The sequence below is a fragment of the Molothrus ater genome, chromosome 1 (genome assembly GCF_012460135.2).
Source record: "Molothrus ater isolate BHLD 08-10-18 breed brown headed cowbird chromosome 1, BPBGC_Mater_1.1, whole genome shotgun sequence".
Classification (NCBI taxonomy): domain Eukaryota; kingdom Metazoa; phylum Chordata; class Aves; order Passeriformes; family Icteridae; genus Molothrus; species Molothrus ater.
Window position 1 is genome coordinate 105,155,112 of NC_050478.2, and position 20,389 is coordinate 105,175,500.

At 37.5% G+C, this 20,389-nt stretch overlaps 1 protein-coding gene across 3 annotated transcripts in view; it reads left to right on the forward strand.

Annotated features, from left to right (window-relative positions):
• The window catches only part of YES1 (YES proto-oncogene 1, Src family tyrosine kinase), a 51,106-nt gene that overhangs the window by 22,077 nt on the left and 8,640 nt on the right, over nt 1–20,389 (forward strand). For all 3 annotated transcript variants that reach the window (XM_036402280.1, XM_054514579.1, XM_036402272.1), the window contains 5 exons: nt 11,455–11,727; nt 15,846–15,945; nt 16,621–16,719; nt 19,920–20,023; nt 20,202–20,351. In XM_036402280.1, the coding sequence (XP_036258173.1) occupies nt 11,463–11,727; nt 15,846–15,945; nt 16,621–16,719; nt 19,920–20,023; nt 20,202–20,351 (718 nt within the window). In that variant the 5' untranslated portion in view covers nt 11,455–11,462. The remainder of the gene's footprint in view (nt 1–11,454; nt 11,728–15,845; nt 15,946–16,620; nt 16,720–19,919; nt 20,024–20,201; nt 20,352–20,389) is intronic.

Sequence of the window (20,389 nt, forward strand, 5' to 3'; positions counted from 1 at the left end):
GTGGTGAGACTCCTACTGTGTCCTTTTGTCTCTGCTTTCAGATGAGTGATAGAATTCTGAATTTTTTTTTTTCCAAATTTGTCCTGCAGCTCCAGGATTAGAGTTGCCTGGATTAACTGAGAGTCATGTCTGTTTAATACAGAAAAATTATTATTTACTTCAGCAAGAAGGATGTGCATCATACTTTCAGGATATGGAAAATTCTGTGCAAGAGCAATGCTGAAAAGGACCTAAGAATCATAATGCTGCTGTCAAAATAAATAGTAAAGATCTCAAATGGGCCCAGGGAGCATCATGATTTTCCACAAAGTCAAGTGCAAAGTCCTGCTCCTGGATCAGGAAAATCCCCAGCAGCAATACAGACTGGAGGAGGAAAAAATTGAAAGCAGCCTTGCAAAGAATAAGATAGATGTTGGTGGATGAAAAATTGGGCATGAGGTGACCATGTCCTGGGCAGCATCAGAAGTGTGGCCAGTAGGTCAAGGGAGGTGATTCTGCCCCTCTGCTCTGCTCTGGTGAGACCCCACTTGGGGTGCTGTGTCCTGCTCTGGGGCCCTGACCATAGCAACAATGTAGAAGTGTTAAAGCAGGTCCACAGGAAACCACAAAGATGAGCAGAGGGCTGGGGCATGAGGACAGGCTGACAGAGTTTGGATTGTTCAGTCTGGAGAGGAAGTGGCTCCAGGAAGAGTTGTTGTGGACTTTGAGTATATAAATGGAGCGTGTTAGAAGCACAGAGAGAGACTTTTACCAGGGCCTGTAGTGACAGATCAGTTTTAAACTGAAAGACCATAGCTTGGTATCACATAATAGTGGGAAATATTTCAGGATGAGGGTGATGAGACACTGAAGCAAATCACTCAGAGTTGTTGTGGATGCCCCATCCCCAGCCAGGTTGCATGGAGTCCTGCTCAATGTGAAAGATATCCCTGCTCAGGCTCATGTGGGGCTGGAACTAGATGATCTTAGAAGATCCTTCCCAATCCAAAACATTCTGTGATTATATGAAAGAAGGATTAAGGAATATCCCCTACTTTGAATGCCATGTGTGTTCCTAATGAACACTGTTAATGAGAGTTTCTGAAAAAACTGAGGGATCTTGGAGATGATTTGATGAGGTGATTGAGTGACTGAAGAGGCACTTGATGGACTGGAGCCTAGTGGGACTGCATGAGTCTTGTCAAAGGGAAGGTTTAAGCAAGCTGTGATCTTTATTACACTGGAAACAGGAACAAGGTAGCTGTAGGGCTCCAAGGCAAAGGTGTTTTCTGGATGTTGCCATTAAATTCAGATGGGATGTGAGGCATGTACTTGCTGTGGTTACTGTGCTCAAAATGTAGGACTTGCCCAGACAGTGGGTAACAGTCATTTCAAATGAGTTTGGGCATGTGTGTGCATTCAGGACCATAAAAGGAAAAATCAATTTAGGGCAGCCCTATGGCCTCTATTGTGCAAGATGCCTGACTAGCTAATTAAGATAATTTCTCCTGGTCTTCTTGCCTATGAACACTATTATAGCTGTCAGTAGAGAAACAATAGAACAGCACTAATGATAGCTATTAGGGTTATAATTCTTGTTTAAAAATCACCCAGCTCTTTTCATAAGGGTGTTATTTAGCAGATGTCATCTTTTTTGTTTGTTTCATTTTGAATTTCTTTACAATTTAATTGTACTTTTCCCTTTTTTTTAATACACAAAGGAAAAACACTATTGATTAAAGCTATTGATTAATGAAGAACAATGTACATATGTATTTGTAATTGTTTATACATACTTTAACTTTTTGTTTTAGTTCAAAGGTTGATATTTTCCAGCTGTCTTCTTGGAATCATTGCTGTTGTTCAGCAGAGAGCTAATTGAAGGAGGTCTGGGTGTATGGTCCTTGAATAAATGATACTGCAACATTTTGTCAGTAATTTGACTTAATAATTGGACTTAAACACTTTATTTACTGATTTTTCTTAACATGGTAATCGTGTCAAGCATATTAGGATAAAACAGCATTGAGAATAAAGGAGAATCTGCATTCAGCTTAGGGTGATGTTTGGCAAAGAGTAGATGGGAAATTCATGTCTGCAAAGCAGGAATGTGCAAGTGTAAAGTACAGTGTATCAAACACATGGCAAATAAATCATGTCTTAAGTTCCTTGAGGTTTCTTATCAGTGACCATGTGCTATAATTTAGATGAATATAACATTATAGGGTCTTTCATTGATTTATCGCTTTAAGTTGCTGCAACTGTTCCTTTCTGTTATATTTCTAAGTTGACTAATGAAGTTGCAAGAGGATTCTTGCTGATATTGAATTCTTCTGTCATCTTCAAGTATGCCCATCTGACAAGATGAAAATTATTCATAAGAATTTAAGTGTCTCTGAGTTTCTGGGAGCTTGCAAATGTTGTCATCCCTTTTTCATATGTAGTTCATAGTTGAACTTTGAAAGAAATTGCTTCTTAAATTATCTTTTCAGAACAAAAGTGCAATTTGTTCTTCTACCATGTAAGTTTTATGTTGGTTTTTCTGTAAGGCAGATGTCCCTTGGGAACATGTTTTGCATGCTTCATGCTGTGAGACCCAGAAAGCCAATGCTAGTTTAATTTAGTAAACAAAATTTAAAAGTGGCTTTTTTAATAACTTTTGGATACTTTCTTTTTAATATCCTTAAATAGAATGTCTGAAAACTGATTGAAAATGGTCTATGGTACGAGGCATGGGTATCATAGGTTTGTTGTTTTCCAAATAAAATTTAATGAAAGCAAAATATTTCTATTTATAAATTGATTCCAGCATCCTGTCTAAAATATCCTGGATATCTTTGACAAGGTATGATGTGCCTTAAAATCTGAAACAATCTTTTGACCAGGCTTTTTAAACATATCCAACTTTCAGCTTTTAAGATACTTGTAATTATTTGAATGTTAATAAAAATAGCCATTGCACTATTAAAAAAAACCAAAACAGCAGAATTGTTCTTTTCTGCATGTATTTATTGACTATCTACTTAAATGTTCATGACAATACAGCAGCAGTAATACTGTCTAGACAATATATTGGTTGTTTTGTCTCTAGTATCATCTGTTGTCAGAGAAAATGTCTTTGTGTGGTAAGGGCTTGAAATTCTATGGCTAGACATTGTAACTCTAAATTTTAAAAACGGTCTTATGTATATGTATTATGTATTTCATCACATAAAACTGGTTTTGAAATTCTGATACTTTAGTTAGTCTCTCTCTTGTGATCTTGATTGTTGGAATAAAGAAAATTAATCCACCAGTGTTACGTATTTTGCATCATCTGCCTTTTCACCCTTTCTGAAAGTGAAGAATATGTTGACTTCACTCAAAATTCAGTATACATCCCGAAAACAAACTTTCTTTATGTAGAAGCTCTATTTGGCAGTTGATAGGGGTTTAAAAAATTAACTATTTAACTTTGCTGTATTTTCTCTGCTCTGCTTTGGAAGTTAGGAACAGCTCCCTTGTGATGTCAGTCAGGTACCCCTGACTGACAGGTACCCCAGCTAGGCTCTGTGCCTGCTGCAGCTGGGTTTGGGGTGTTTGGTACTTTTCCGTTTGCTTGGGGTTCTTTACCATCCAGTAACTTATTTCTTTTTGCTTTGCATTGTCTTGCACACAAGGTAGGCAGCTTCCAGCTGAAGTGGGGATTGTTTCTGTGGGCAGATGGAATACCAGGAGGTTGATGGTGGGAATGTGCTTTTTCAGATGTTGAGCAGTTTGGATGAGGCAACCTTGCACTGGTCTATCAGACTGAAAGTCAGGCTGCTACAGTTGCTCTTTCAAGATCTTAGTCCTGGCCCTGGCTGTGATATTCACCCCCCTGTGGGCTTTCCTAAGCCTTGTCTAGATCAGAATGTTTCTGATGTTTAAGTCAGTGTCAGTATAGTAATAACTACTTCTATTTTCTTGGATAAGATTATTTTGACTTAAACCAGTAAGCATAAAACAATTCAAGTGAAGACATACTAGAATGCAAATCCTGTGCAGATGTTGCATCAACAAATTCATAAGCTGGGACATACCTGTTGGAGTATTCTTCAGGTAGCTGAGTCCTTAGTCTTGGGGTAGAATTTCTGAGCTACAGGTTGATGGAAGTCAGAGCAGTCTGCCCTCATCCTGCTTGTCTCGTGTTCCAAGGCATCCCCTGCTGATGCCTCTTTATAAAGAGACAAGTCTTATTTTATGTCAGAGCCCATACCCACAGTGAGGGGTAGAACTCCTGCTTAGAGGCAAAGGCCACTATTGGAGGCAGAATAATAAGCTAGGTCTTCTTTGACGAGAAGTGTGTTAAGAATTACAGTAGGCTTGCTTTCTTCTACCTCTAGTCTGTCATTCTTGGCCACTTCCTAGTCTAATTGGAAGCACCACCTTTTCTTACATAAAACATCTGATCAAAGAAAACCTACTACCCTAGATAGTGTAGGTGAAACTTTGACTATAAATAAGCACAAATTTATGAGTATGTCTGTTTTGCAGAGCCAGCTGGGTATCATCCATGACATGGTCATTGTCTCCAGTATGCTCTTGAAGCCTTTGCCTGTCTCTAAATTGAAAGACACTTTAGAGGTACACAAATCTGCACCTCTACAGATTCAGCTGTCCAGGTACCCAGTGAGTGGGTGAAGATCCTACATGTGTTTGACCCAGATAAAAGGAAGAATGTAACAGATAAAAAATAAGAGAGTGTTCACATCTCTCCTAATTTTGCCTCACTGATAACCCTTAATTCCACTTTTGTTTTTAGAACTTTTCTTTGCCATAGTCAATTTTTCCTTCAACTTTGCAACCTAGCATCCAGTGGGACCTTAGAGTTGGATTGCTAGGGCCTGTTGTGGACTGGTGTGAGGATTGTATTGCCTGCTGGGGCAGTTCCATCTCCTACCTGTTAGGTCCAACAAGGACAGTAAGTGTTTCCTCAGTAGAGAAGCCTTTGTTTGGGATGATCCAAATTGGAGAACTGTAAATCCTTAGACTCCTGCATAGGTACAGTGTTCAAAATCTGACACATCTGGGCAAATCTCCCATATCTAAGCCATTCAAACCTCAGAGGAAACAAACTTCCATTGAACTTCTTCCATTGGGGGGAAAAAAAAAGTCAGGAAATCATGGAAAGACACGAAGGATTGAAGGACCTTCTTCTTTTAGCAGTTTCTGCTTATCCTTGTTTTTTAGGTAGCATTTTAGAATCTCATATTCCTTCAGTGAATTACTTCAGTATTCCTTTGTGATCTTGTAAGCCAGCTAACTGGTTCCTCCACTAGAAGGATCATTATCAATCATTAATTTAAAGCAAATTCAAAATTCTGAGTCCTGTAAAAAACACAAACCAGAATAGCAATATGTAATATTTCCAATATCTCTTGACTCTAAAATGCAAAATGTCCACCTAAAAAGCATTTTATTCTCAGTTTTTTTCTCTGTACAGAATCCTCTGTTTGCTACACTGGGTTTGCTAGCTGTAGCTTTATTAGAAAACAATCCAGAGTCTGTTTTGTTGCTGTGAAATCAAAATCATTATCACGGTAGCCCCTCATTTTTTTGTTCAATATGTTTGTATAGTCATGATCAGAGAAGCACTAGGTCTGTACAGTCATTAGGATTCAAAAGTTCAGCTTGCCTTAGTAATAAAGAGGATGGTTTTAAATATCTATTTTAGTGTATAGGCAAGATGAGATCTAATAGTACTGATTTGTAGTTATTTTTTGGTGTAGAACTCCACAAAGATGTGTGGTAAACATTGAAATTCAAGTAACATAAATGCTTGCTTCAGTGGGGGTTTTATGAATGCTTCTTCCTTTATCTTCACTTTTTGTTCCTTATTAGATCATTAATTGCAAGGTCATGTCAGTTGCACTTTAAATGCATAATGATGCAGACTCTCTAAGGCCTCATTGCACTAATGTTGCTGCTAATTATAAAACTGAATACAGTAGAACATCATTCTTTGAAATGTCATGGATTGTTCATGGTAAAATAAGCAAACCCTGCAATTTATGACAGCTCATAAAAGATAAATTATATCCCATGATAAAAACGGCGTAATTTTTTAAAACTGTATGTACTTTGCAAAGAACACAGGGCAATTCTTTAGTACACTGTCCTTTATAAACAAGGCAGGTTGTTTTGTAGACAAGAGAGCCCACTCTTGTTTTCATACCAAAGCACTGACCTGTTAAAGATGGACTGAATTAGCTGGATATTATCATAGTGGCTAAAGACTTGTTACCTCTTTACTACTGGTTTTCAGTTTTTTCAGTCTGTGTCACATCTAATAAATGATTTTTCAATACCACCAGCTGAAGCCAGCTGTTTGGCAGATGGTCTATGCTGTTTGTCCAGTGTACAAAAAGCCAGTATAGGTTCTGTGTCTCTGTTGACATGTGGAATCAGCTCTACACTTGTTTGAGCAAATAGACAGCTGCCAGCTAATGGATCCATTAGCAAACTTCCCACAGAATATCCTGTCTTTATCGCTGCATGAAATTTTAATAACTTTTAATCATTACTTTAGTTGAAAGTTAAGAAGACCTTTTTGTAAGGCATTTGTTTCACAGAAGTGAAGGCATGTCTTTTCTTGACAGAAACAATTTCTTTTTTATGCTAACACTGAGAAGTCAAGCTACAGTAGCAGTGGAAATCTTCAATGTTTTTTTCATCTTTTTATTAGCCATTTATGAACCTCAAATTATTTTTCTGTATTAGGTAGCATGGAGAGTTACTTTTTAGTTAGAGGATTTTTTGTATGTTTTAGGTGGGAAAATATTTGCAGTCTTGCCTTATCCTTCTGGGAAGAGACTTGATTTGCTTGTTCTAACTTGACTTACTCTTTGTAGTGAAAAATCACTTCTATGCTCTTTTTTAGCTGTATGGACAATTTCAGTAATCAAAAGTAATGAAATCAAAATGTTGAAAACTGCCCTTCCCTTAGTGATTGTCTTTTTCTGTACCTCTTAGTTATGGTACAGTACCTGGTTTATATGAGAGGTTGAAAAGAGAGGAAGTCCCTAGAGCATCTTGCCCTTTGTGGTGCCTGGAAACTGCTACATGTGACTGTCACTCCTGGCCTTACTCAAGATGTAGTCTCCAGAAGGCAATTGGGACATGCTGCATTGTAACACAAGAGCAAAATCAGAGAGGTATTCAGTTGGCCCCAAAAGGAAACACCAGTTTTCTTGGATGTCTTTTGTTTGATTGTTTTGGTTTTTTGGGGTTTTTTTTAATAGTGATGGGTTTTGTTATCAAATGCATTACAGCAAGTGAAACAAACGTGAGCCTCTTCCAGCCTTTGGTTCAGGGTTTCAGATGGTTAACACCCAGCCCTCAAAATCTCTGTGCTGATGGGTAGAGTATGGGGGAAAGGCAGCGCAGTGTTTAGAGGCATTTGCAGGCTGCTTTGCTCTAAGGCATGTGGCTGGAACACAGTCAGTTTATCCACCCAAGTTGAAATCCCCTCTTTCAATGAAAACTTTTTCTAATCTTCCTTCATGCCAGTAGGAGACCTTCACTGAAGCACTCCTGACAATCCTGCATCCCAAGGAACCAAGGAATAACTTATGTAACTATCAACTGGAAGGAGCAAAGACACATTAGATAAACAAGTAGGTTCTTTGTGACAGCCACCTCTCTGGGCTGGATGGACAAGGCTGCAGACACCCTGAGGGAATTTGTCAGTATGCTAAGATACAATTGCTTTAGAAGAAAAACTTGTTTTTCTTGGTCTGGTAGCTCATCCTTAAAGGAAAGCAGCAAAATGCCAACACGAAGACTTTACTGGCCACACTTTTCAATTGTTGTTGAACAAAGCTTTCCTCTCGTCTGGGACTCTGCTATAAAAAGGAGTTGGGATGATAAGAGAGCAGCATTGACTTTCCTGGAGTTCTCATCTTGTCAGAGTGTTTATTAAGGGTCTTCTTCATTGTGTGAGGTATTTGTAGGGTATTGAATGACAATTATCTGTTGCTCTTTATATGACTTCCCCAAAAAGCACAAATCCAGTGAGATGCTACTAAAATTTCATTTGATTCCGACTTCCTGGGGTACTCTCATTCTTCTTTTGATTTCTGTGGGCACCCTGTTAACCTTCAACTGCCCTTAACAGTAATCATTTTAGTTTCTGTTTCTACTTGAGAACATTCTAACATAGGTTTGTTTTCATCTAGAAGGCAGAACAAGACGGCTGGACTTATAATCCATGCCTTTCTGAACATGGTTTCCTGATAGACCTCCAGCAAGCTGACTGCCACCTTCTCCCATCCAAAATGTGTGGCACAGTGATCAGAATCAATAGGTGAATGTTCGTTTCAAAAAAAGAACAAGGTGCTGAAGTTACTCAAATAAATTGCCTCAGACACCAGTTTGGCGTGAAACAATGATCTAATTAGTGGGAAGTTAGAGGCTTGTGAATAAGATACCTTGGGCCAGCATTGCTTTAAATAGATTGACTTCTGCAGTGAAAATAGGAATTTCCCATTTGAGTCTATTTTAAAGAGTTCAGTGCAACAGAAAGAGAGCTGTTAGCTATTTATGACAAAAACGTATTCCTTAATATGTTTTTGCTGGCCAGGCAAAGGTTGGTAAAAATAGGTGTAAAGTTATTTCAGTTACATACATTTTTGATAACAAATGTAATACCAGAATAATCAAATCCAGCATTGCACACCAGCTGCTTAGGGATTTTTTGTTCTTTATCCAGCAATTTATTATAAGACTAAACAGTACTAAGTCGTTGGGGGTTTTCCCCCACAGGATGGGCAGTCAGGGATTTTTTACTGCTTGCTCTTGGTTTATATCATCTTCTCTCCCCTCATGCTTCTAACTTGTCTTCACAAATGCATATACAGAATTTTACTGCAGTTCACACCTATATTTTTTTGCTTTTGAAAGCTAGGGAGTTTGCTCAATTTTCTTTTGTGGCTATGCAGTTATAAAAGTGTTTACATTTTTGTCTGCTTATTTCTGAATGTCTTTCTCTTTGAAGTGCTGATTGAATCTCTGCTGTTAATCTCTTTAACCCCTGAAAGAAGATTACCTTAACAGTGAAGTGGCTGGGGAGGGGAGAAGCAAAGGGAGAGGTTGATTCTGTTTTTCTCGAATGAATTCAGGTCTTCAGTAAGGGCTTTTCTTTGTGACACTCAAGCATCCCAATAGTGAGTTCTTGCTGTTAACACAGCCTTAGTGGGTGAGCAGGTTGGGGTGATAGTAGTTACCAGCCATTTGATCAAATCAGCAATTCCTTGGGCAGGATCCAGCAGTTTTACTGGACTTGGTAAATTGTTTGCTATTTTTTTATTACTTTTTTTTTTTTTAATCTTGAGGTCTTATCAGCCTGCTACAAGTTAGGCAAATGGCACAAGGACGGAAATACATTTGTGATGGACATTTGGACAGATGTCTGTGTGCTTCCCTTTTAATCTACTTGATTAACATTAGTAGTGTGCTGGACTTTTGAATTGTGTGCTCAACTTCAGCCAAAGGCAAGTAATCAGTGCTATTAGAAAAGACATTTTTGTAAAGGTGCTTGGATTTTTGTTCAATGCTAGCAGAAAACAGAATTTAAGTTTTTTAAAAATAGTCAAGTAGGCCTCAGAGGAAGACAAGAATTCACAATAGGCAGCCACATGGCCAAAAGAAAGTATTTGGGATTATAGTGTCTGTTTGCAGCAGTAGAGAAATTAAAAGGATGGGATTCTGGATGTTTGACTTCTATTGTGAATTAATAACTGGCTTTTCTACTGTGTATAGTAATGTATACTTTTTGTAAAGTATTTAGGCACATTGCATTCTTATTCACATATTTGAGCCTTGCTCTGTTAACATTTGTTCATAGTTAATAAGTTGGCAATAATAGTATAAGAAGTAAGAATAATTGAAAAGGTGTGCTTTGTGATGATTCATTATTCTGTGGAAAACCTTAAATGTGATTTGTAAAAGGGCAGTTATTTGACTTTGTTGCTGCTTGTTTCTGCATCAGTAATTGTATTACATTGCAGTATTAGGGGCTGAAATGACAGGGTGAATATTATGGTTTTGAGCATTAAATTTTATAGGGTGTTTCGCTGTCTGTGGACCTTGTTCCTTCCAGGAACTCTGATTCATGGTTCTTGAGGAAATTACAGTATCTTTATTATTGTAACGGTTAGTTATACGGAGGGTGTTATTTTCTCTCAGTGTGACTGTATTACAGCAGTATTTGTTTAGTAAAATTTACTTTGTTCCATATTTCTGTGTCTAATAGTTAACAAGGTAAGAAGGAATTGAGAAGGAAAAAAAGATTTAGACACACATTGGGAAATACTGTATTTTCCTAATTGTTAGAGTCCATGAAATTGTGGTTGTACTTATAAAAATATGTGGTTTTCATGCTTTCAGGCTCCTGCTGTTTATTTTTTTAATTGATTCATTAGAGAATGTTGAGCAGTTGATTTCCTGTGTCTGTAGAGGTTTTACTTTTGTAGTTAAAGTAGATTTTTAAACCCCCTCCTGCAAATAACACAGGGATTTTAATGCCAGACTTGTGCTGCATCTAATAGACGCTGCTGTTTTCTTCCTGATTTGTTTCCTAACTGGGGTAAGCCAGAAAATGCCTGCTACCAGTTGTCACACCACCTGATAAATGACAGGTGGTGACTTCTTAAGGCTCAGTCGGTGTTAATTGCTGGTGACAGGTCTCCTCTGATTGCCTTCAGCAGCAGGTAATAGGTGCCCCCACGGTAAAGAACTCTGGCACTGTCTGCCTGTAGTGGGAGATGCAGGCACTCCTGGGCCATCAATTGTTACCTGGCCAGGCACGGTTCTGTTTCTAAATCCCTTAGGAATTGTAATTACTTTTGGGTTTTTTGCAATTGTAGTTACTCTAGAGCTTAACCCTATCCTCTGACTGTTGAAGATCTGAGGTTTGTTTGTGAGATGTATTTGGGGGACTGGCAATGGATGAAAACTTCTTTATGTCTTTAAAGATGTCAGCAGTTGGTCAAGACTTCATTGGCAGATCCTTAAAAAAGAAAGCAGGAATGCCCCATTCATTTTCTTTGTAGAATTGCTTTGGATTTGCTTCCTATAATTGAGTCTGGATTTGTCACATCTGTTTCCCCCTCCACCCTGGTATAGAAGATTCCAGTGTCTTTTCCTCATCTGTTGCCTGATTCCTCCTTATTTTCTTTGTTACCATTTACAGTCTGTCAAGTGACCAGGATGAAGAATAATTCAAATGTGCTGTTACTATGTGAAGTTGTAGAGGAAAATAATTAAGGCTTCCTTAGTCTGGTAATAGTTTAGGTTTTATTCCAGAACATTTTCTCATCGGAGTTCACACTCTGCATGGGGTTTAACAGTAATAAATTCGCATTTGGATTAACTTTTTGGGAATATCCTGTGTTAGCTATCTTAAGACCACATGAAGGTGAACTCTTTTTCTTTTTTTCCCTTTCATCCTCACAGAAACAACGATGGGGTGCATTAAAAGCAAAGAAGGTAAAGGCCCAGCCATGAAATACAGAACTGAAAATGCTCCAGAACCTGTTATTTCCCATGTCAGTCATTATGGATCAGATTCCAGCCAAGCAACACAGTCACCTTCAATAAAGGGATCAGCAGTTAATTTTAATAGTCATTCCATGACTCCTTTTGGAGGGCCTTCAGGAATGACACCCTTTGGAGGAGCATCATCTTCATTTTCAGCTGTGCCAAGTACATATCCTAGTACTTTAACAGGTGAGTGTTACATAAAATGATGCTATTATTATTTAGTATTATACCCACAAAAATACTATGACACCTTGCCATACAGAAATAAATTGCAAATTCCTGATTTTCAGTATCTTTACTGCTCATGTAATAATTCAACCTGTATTCACTAGTGACTGGGGCATAAAGGTTGGGTGTTTTGGCTTTTATTTTTGTGGAGACAGTTAAGATCACAGAACAGAGAAATTTAAGAGTTACTAAAGACAGTAATGGGAATAGTTGATAAACTTACATTAGAAGTTGTAAGCTGTTGAAAGGATGTGTATGGGATAATGGCTTTAAACTTGGAGGGATGTACAAAATGAAAAACACTTCAGATTCAGGAAATTGGTTTTTAAACTGGTTTTAAGTCTGACTGCTTTTAAGTTACATTAATACAACATTGAATGAATTTATAAAACTAAACTGGATTTGCATTATATTCTATGTACTTTGCTGTGGGAACAATATGTGTGAAATGAAAGAGTGGAATTCCCATTTTTGGTGGTCATATGAAAACCAGAATGGAAAATGTAAAGATAGAATTTGCAGCACACAGAGACCTTTTTGGCTGAGGTGTAGAAGATACAGCATTTTAAAGCAACATGCATATTTGATGTTATAAACCCACCTTAATATTAAAATCTTAAAACTTATAAAAATACTGATTGTGTCCATGTTACTGATTTCATTGTTTTGATGGATATTTTTGAGAGGAAGCTGTGATTTTTTTTTTTTTTGAGAGACACTAAGAAGACAGACTAATTTATTCTAGAAGCTCTTTACAGAACTTTCAGAAAACAGAGTAAATAATTCCTTAATAGTCTATTTCTAGTTTCCCCCAAACCTCTAATGTTAGCACAATTACAGTGCTGAAGTGTTTGCATTGTTCCAGTGGCATTTAAAGTCTTTTAAAAACACAAGAAATCTGAGATCCATGAAAATACATTCTGACCTTGGCATTAAGCAATTCCGGAAACCAAGTATGAATTGTCAGGTAATGATCACCTCATGGTCCTTTTCTTGGGAGTACATTAAAAACCAAATAATTAAAATGAACATCTAGCCTGTATCATTTATGAGTCAACTGTGAATCCCTCTTTTGGATGAACATATGCAGAAATTAAATAAGGGCAGCATTTGTTTATTTTCATTAGCTCTGCTGAGGAAAGTTTATTGTATTTCATTTCCCCCAAGAACCTTGGAATATTTCTTCTTACTAGATCTGGTTCTTTGGTTATGTAGGAATGTCCAACAGTGCATGCAAGCACTCCTGGGCATAACCAGACATCAGGGATGTAGCCCCCCAATGGATACGACAAATTCTTTGCTGCAGAGACCAGAAGGGATGTTCTCTTGCCTGCTCCTGTTCCTGCTGGTTGTTAAGCGTGTTATATCTTGAACCAGAGTCAACAAGAGAGATTTCTCATGAAAAGAGAGTCTGATATCTCATCAGTGTGAAATCAGTTATCAGCAGGCAGGCTGATTTGTGTGAACGCTTCCATTGTTTTGCAATTAGGCAAAATGATACTGCATATGAAATTATTCCTCCTTCTTCTGTAAAACCAGCCCATCCACAAAAAAACATACATACATAAATACATACATACATAAACAGAATTGCAGTAACAATTATTTGGTACATTCAGTACTGCCTTTCAGATCAATCAAAATTGGGTGGTTTTGTGAGCAAATGAGATAGCCTTCATCTGCTGTAAGCTGTTTGTATTTGTGACCAATAAAACACTGGATCACATTCTGTCACCCTTTGTTACACAAGAGAGGAGAATAGATGGGCTTGTCAAACAGGATGTAAATGTCAGTAGTACTTATCCAGTTGATCAGTGATGAGTGACAAGAGGATGATATGGTTGTCATCATGGCCTGTAGTGAGGCTGAAAAGTTGAGCCATCTTTTATTCCTCTAGAGCAGAAAAGAAGAAGAAATCTGAGTTAGTCACACTGCTTCTGTATTACACACTGTCTTCAGATACTCTGAATTCATAGAATATTGCTGAAAATCAAAACAGAAAAATGGATTACTGTTCCTGTCTTCCATGAAGCTGTGCTAGTACTCTGTAATCCCCTTGCTGAACAAGAAGGTGAAGTCTTCTCTCCAAAAGCAGTCATAGATTGAGGATGGCATACTGACCTAATAAAAGGAAAATCTTTAAGGGAAGTCTTGTGGCTGCAGATAGTTTGAGCAACTAAACTAGATCACCTCACAGTGGTTCACAAAGAAAACAGCTGCAAAAGATTTGAAATATCATTTGTCAGTATCTTTGTTTAAATCAGTCCGTGCTGATGCTGTTCTCTTCAAGTATTTTTCTATTCTTTGCTATGAAAAAATAGCACTTGTGACTGAGAATAAAAAGAGGTTTTATGGTAGCTGAAGTTTTTCAAGTTTCTTTATATGCAGTTAAAAACTTTTGTGATATTGTGACTTGAGAGTATTGATTGTTTTCATCTGCTGAAGAACTTTCTGGAGATGGTTTATTTCCATAACTCTTGCTTTCTGTTTGTGTGAATACTGTTTGTATCCTCACTATTTTCTTGCTCCACTTATCAGTTTGTGTCATCAAAATAATGTAGTAATATAGAGAAAAATTGGTAGAACTGTTTTGATTTTTAACTTAAATTAGGAACTGCTAACTTCTAAGGAATATTTTCATTCATTTTGAGTTCATAAATCACACTTAAAAAAAAAAACCCTCAATTACTCTAACCTCCTGTGGGGATTTTGTTCTGTTTTTCCTAGCGGAACTGTAAATTCATTTCCAGCTGAGGCCTGCTGAGAGACTGTAACCACAGGAAGACTCCTAATCAAACTATTTTAGGTGATTAGGAGCTCTTATGTCAGAAAGTACACATTGCAAAAGAATATTGCATATAGACTGTCCCCATTGCATTATGTATTCTTCCCTTCTGATCATGATAATACTAATTTTAAGACCTAAATTAGATGCAACATGTTTCTCTTGGTAGGCTTTCATGCATATCCTGATATGTACATGTGCACATTAGAGATGTAGTATTATATGTTTAAAAATATGTTATTGGTTGGACCATCATTAGGCTTCCTAAATGTTAATTAGACTAAGAAATAGCATTTCTAGGGCTTAAAAAGTCTTTCTGAATTGTCTATTTGCAATTTTCTATTTTAACTTTCTCATGGTTATGGTACATGGTTCTTTATTTTTGCTAGTAGCTTGTACATCTCATACAGCCTTTCCTCCTTTCCCTCTTCCTCTTCTCTGTCTTCCCAGTTTTATAGATTAAGTCTTTGAAGTATAGAAAAATGTTTTCTGCTGCTAAGTGTAGAAGCCTTCCTACCATCCACCTCTCTTACATCTGTCTTATTTAGGGAACATGTTCAACAGCGTGCACTATACCAGCAGTGGGATGAGACAGCAGATTCCTTAGGGTTGGTGGAGTGCAGCTGTTCCTCATGTGACCTGCCTTGGTCCTTGTTCTCTGGAGTCATGCACTGATGGATCATCCTCAGCAAGGGTCTGCTTCACGGGTGGGGAGACTTGGTGGCATCAAAAAAATCATCAGTGCTAAAGCAGAGGAATGTCCTTGTCCCCAAGAGAATACTTTAATTTCTGGTTCAGTTCCTTGGGTAGGTCTTGATGTGTAACCTCCAAAAGTTGGGAATGCATCAGTTATTTATAGCTAAGTGCAGCAGGAACTTTCACTTCTGTGAAAATTAGTGGCTGATGGTTCACTATTGTGGTGGTGTAGGTTCTTCCAGAATTGCATTTCTTAACAAGAAGCAAGCTTAATAAAGAAGCTAAGGGTTTGGGTTTTTTTACCGATGATGCGTCATTGCAGGTTTCTGTATAAAAGTGCTGTAATTATTAATGTGGTTCCAGTGATGTGTCTAGTGGCCTTTCGTGGTGCGGAAGCATATTTTCAGAATGTCTGTTTATGGGCATAGCTCTCTCCTAAGAAGTTAGCAGGTTATTGATCTGTCTTCCAAAATGAGATGCAACCCAGAGTGTTTAGTTGCTTCAAAACTGATTTATTGTTTCATGGACAAGTCCTTAAATCAAGTGTTGCAACATTACTGCTATATCATACAGGATTTTTTTTCTTTTTCCTAAGGTGGTGTTACTGTATTTGTGGCCTTATATGATTATGAAGCTAGAACTACAGATGACCTTTCATTTAAGAAAGGTGAACGGTTCCAGATAATAAATAACACGTAAGTGTTCTCATTCACAGACCTCACTAGGTTGTTTGAAATAATTAGATCCTTAGTTCCTTTGGAAATCTGTGTATCCTATTTCAGTGAAGGGTAATTGATTTCTTTTTTGTTTAAATACATTCAATATTCAACAAGCATGGGGTTAAAATACATAATACTGCTAATACAATAATTTTTCTGGTTGAGATCAGTGTTTGGGTGCAGATGTAGAACTGTAGCAACTGTGGTAGCCCCAAGCCTTTTCTCAGTTGGGTGACCTCCTTCCCCTCCCTGCCCCAGCAAGGCACAGCTACACCCTTTGGGGCAGCAAAAGTGGGGACAGGTGCTGCTCCATCCCAGGCTCTGCACCTGGAGTTACTCTCTGATCTGGAGAGGCAAATGAAGACTAGATAACTCAGAAATTTACTTACACATCTCTGCCATAAAGCATTCTGGGTTTACATTAAAAAAAAAAGCCCCAAATCTTTAAAATATTAAATTCTGCTAAGAGGCATTTGTGTTGCTCACAACACAAGATATATGTAGGTGCAGCACAAACTATTTGAGATGCCCACATAATTAAAATAACGTGTTACCTAAATTTACCTGCCTTTCATATGCAAGTACATTACAGGTGGTATAGGATTATGTGTTGTGTTTATATGTGGAAGAGGTAATGATGTTTGATTGCAGGGAAGGAGACTGGTGGGAAGCAAGATCCATTGCTACGGGAAAGACAGGCTACATCCCAAGCAATTATGTAGCTCCTGCAGACTCCATTCAAGCAGAAGAGTAAGATACTGTATTCTGTCAATTTTATACACTTCCTACCCTGTGGTGATACTGGTTTTTAAATTCATTATATGTAAAATTTAAGGGTAAAATAGGAGAATACTATTAATGAAAGGATAGCAGTGCTACTTGGATTATGTCAAAGGTACAATTATTAGTAAGCATGGGGTGGACACTCACGCAGATGTTTTCTGCCTGCTTGCTACATGCAGGGCATGGAGAAAGGAGAAAGGTTGGGAGAATTCAGTAATGATAAAAATTGGAGGGCAAGCCTTGTGTATCATATAAAGCAAAAATTTATGGGTTTTAACTAAAGAGTTCACACACCATCAACTCTAGGTTTTTATCCCTATTTTTACTTGCCAGACCCTGAGTCAAGGTCAGCTATATACTTGGTTTTACCTAACCTTACATTCTAAAAAAGCGTTTGAGTGCACAATTATTGTTAATTTATTAATCTGTAAGAACTTTTTGGTGACAAAATTGTTTGATATGCTAAGGACTGCTATGAATTTGGAAAATTATACTGCTTTGTGTACCAGTGCTTCATACATTCATTTACTAAAATCCTGGAGTGGTAGACAATCACATAAAATGACTGTGGATCCCGTAGGTTGGAGTAGAGTTTTAGGTTATCCTTCTTCCAAGGGATTGTATTTGTTGTACTAGAAATATAAAGTTGCACAGCCCTTGTTTCAGTGATACTGCCAATCAGCAGTTCACTGATATGTGCACTTCTCTGTTTGCTACTGCATGTCTGGGAAAAGTGCCTTATTTTCAAGATGTTTGCTGAATCTCAAGCTGAGACTTCAACGTGTTGCTGCTGCTGCTCTCACTTGGCTCTGTGCTATTAAGAAATGATTGCATCAAAGATACTCTGTTATTTTACACCCTTGAGTTTCATCTGGTTTTAAAATTATTAACCTTTTTTTATTTTGTGGGGGAAAAAAGTCAAAGATTTCTTTTTTTTTTAAACTATGCAATAAAAGCTTAGGCTATTAAAGCTGCAATGGTGGTAAAATGGAAATGATAGCCCTTTTACAAAGAAAGCATAGCTCTTAAAACACTGGCCAGAACAAAGTGGTGGGATTTGTCTTAAGTTTATGTGATGACTGCAGGTGAGAGTAAAGAGTGATGAATGAGGAACCTTCTAAAAAGGTTTATTTAAAAAAAAACTAATTTTATGAAATTAGTTTTATGCTAATTAAATTAATTACCTTTTTGATCTTACACAGCCCTTTAAAAACCCCATACAAACAGGAAAAAAGTGGATGCATAAACCCATACATTTGTAGTGCAGTAATAAAAAATATATAAAATTATAATAATATACATAAAATAATATACATAAAATAATTTTATGCTAATTAATTAATTAATTTATGCTAATTTTATGAAATATCCCCACAGCATTTGGAATACAGTTCATTTGCTTTAGAGTTTGTTAGCCCTGTGCTTTGATAGAGTTTGTAGATTTTGTGTAGTGACTGCAATTAGAGATAAAAGTGCAAATGTCATACAGAGCCCCAAGTTGCTAAGAGTTTGTCTGTGGCCTTTTCTAAGCCTGAAACTGCTTTTGACAGGATCCATATTATTTGTGTGCTTCTTTTAATGGCACCATAATATAAATGTTTAATTGTCTCTAAAAAAGAAGCAATTAAACTCAACTATTATTTTATAGGTAGTGAAATAAAACAGCACTTTACAATATAGTTTGTAAATTGTTGTAGTCTGAGGAAGAGGCATTTTTATGTGACGTTATGAACTAGGTTCATGTTTGCTTCTGTAAGATTTTAGGTTACATTCAAATTGTCTCCAGTGTGTATACGCTCATATCCATTTCTAACTTTGCACGTCTCCTTCAACACTCAAACTGCAAATACAACAAAATGTAAGAAAAAGTTTCAAATTCCCATGTGATTGCACAGGCCATTCTGTTCATGGCCAACAAAGTGATCCCTCTTTATCTACATTTTTTCCCCAGAAAATATTTCACCCACAAAGCCATTGTTTTGCAGCAGTTTGCAGTACTATTTTTCCCATCACTCATGAAGCCAAATTAGCTTGACGATAAGATAGTGACAGACAAAAATGTTTGAAATTTACACTTTACATCACTTGTAACTTCTGAGGCATTTAATAAAAACAGATGTAGTTAGAAATACATCTAAATACTTCCAAAGTCTGGGGATTCATAGGAAGATGGACCTTAAAATTATCACTGGCTCAGAACAGCACTGTGTGGAGGATGTTCATCAGGATGGGCATGCTGTGGGAGTATAGAAGAAAAAACTCCTTATGTGAAAGAGCTGAAGGCAAGAAAAAATGCAAGTCTTCTAAAACATCTGTGTTCTTTTTGGTATCAGAATAATTCAGCAATTTGTAAATTGTAAACTTCACAAAGAAGTAAATGACGTCTATCATAGGGTTGTTCCTAAATGATCAATATAAAAAAGAGCTCTCTCTGCTGAGATAGAGAAAGATGTGAGACAACAGAAATTGAAACAGGAGAGTTTCCAGCTGAGTATAAGAAACATTTTTGTCGTGAGGACAGCCAGGAAGGGGTACAGGTTGCCCAGGTTGGTGATCTGTCCTTCAGGGTTTTCAAGCCTGAAGCAGACAACATCCTGAGCAACTAGGTGTGATGTCACTGCCTACCCTGCCTGCAGCAGGAGGCAGGACCAGAGAACTCCAAGGGTCCTTCCTACCTGAATGAACCTGTCCTCCAATGATACTTATGCACACTCACTTTGCATTAAATATTGTTTTCTAACATAAAGCCAAAACTTTTTAAAGAAGGTATTTCAGCTGCAGTTTTGATTGTGCTACCAAGTGTGTCATTTGATTCATCTTGCCCTGAAAACTTAGCCTGAGGAGGGTGTTTCTTTCAACATTAAGAACAGCTGATGTCTGTTGTTAAACCAGCAGGAAACCATAGTGTTTGCAGATACAGGCCTCTTCGCATGTATTTTGTAAATAACAGAAATGAGAGTCATATAGAAATAGGTCATTTTAATCTTTTGTCTATATGGATGTCGTTGCTTTTGTTGATCTGTATCTGCTTTGGGATTTTTGTAGCCCAGCAACTGTTTTGGAATATTAGTAGTCCAGTCAGTGCTTGAGATTTCTAAATCCTTTGCTTATATGTGTACCAAAGCATAGGAAGCTTTTATTTACACATTTCCTTTTACATTTTCTAGGTGGTATTTTGGTAAGATGGGCAGGAAGGATGCAGAAAGGCTACTTTTAAATCCTGGGAACCAGCGTGGTATTTTCTTAGTAAGAGAGAGTGAAACCACTAAAGGTATGTATGTGTCTGTGTATCTCTTCTCTCTCCCCAACACCAAGGTGAACATTGTTCTGCCTGTCCCGTGATACACATGAATGTGCACACCATATGTGTGTGCCATGACACTTGGGGAGATACGTTAAATACCTTTTTCTATTTTGGTGAAGAACCAGATGTGATTTTTTTTTCCTAGGTGCTTATTCCCTTTCTATACGTGACTGGGATGAGGTCAGAGGTGATAATGTAAAACACTACAAAATCAGGAAACTTGACAATGGTGGATACTATATCACAACCAGAGCACAATTTGAATCTTTACAGAAGTTGGTGAAACACTACAGAGGTAAGTCCAAGTTCCAGCGTCCCAATGTTACCCTGTGC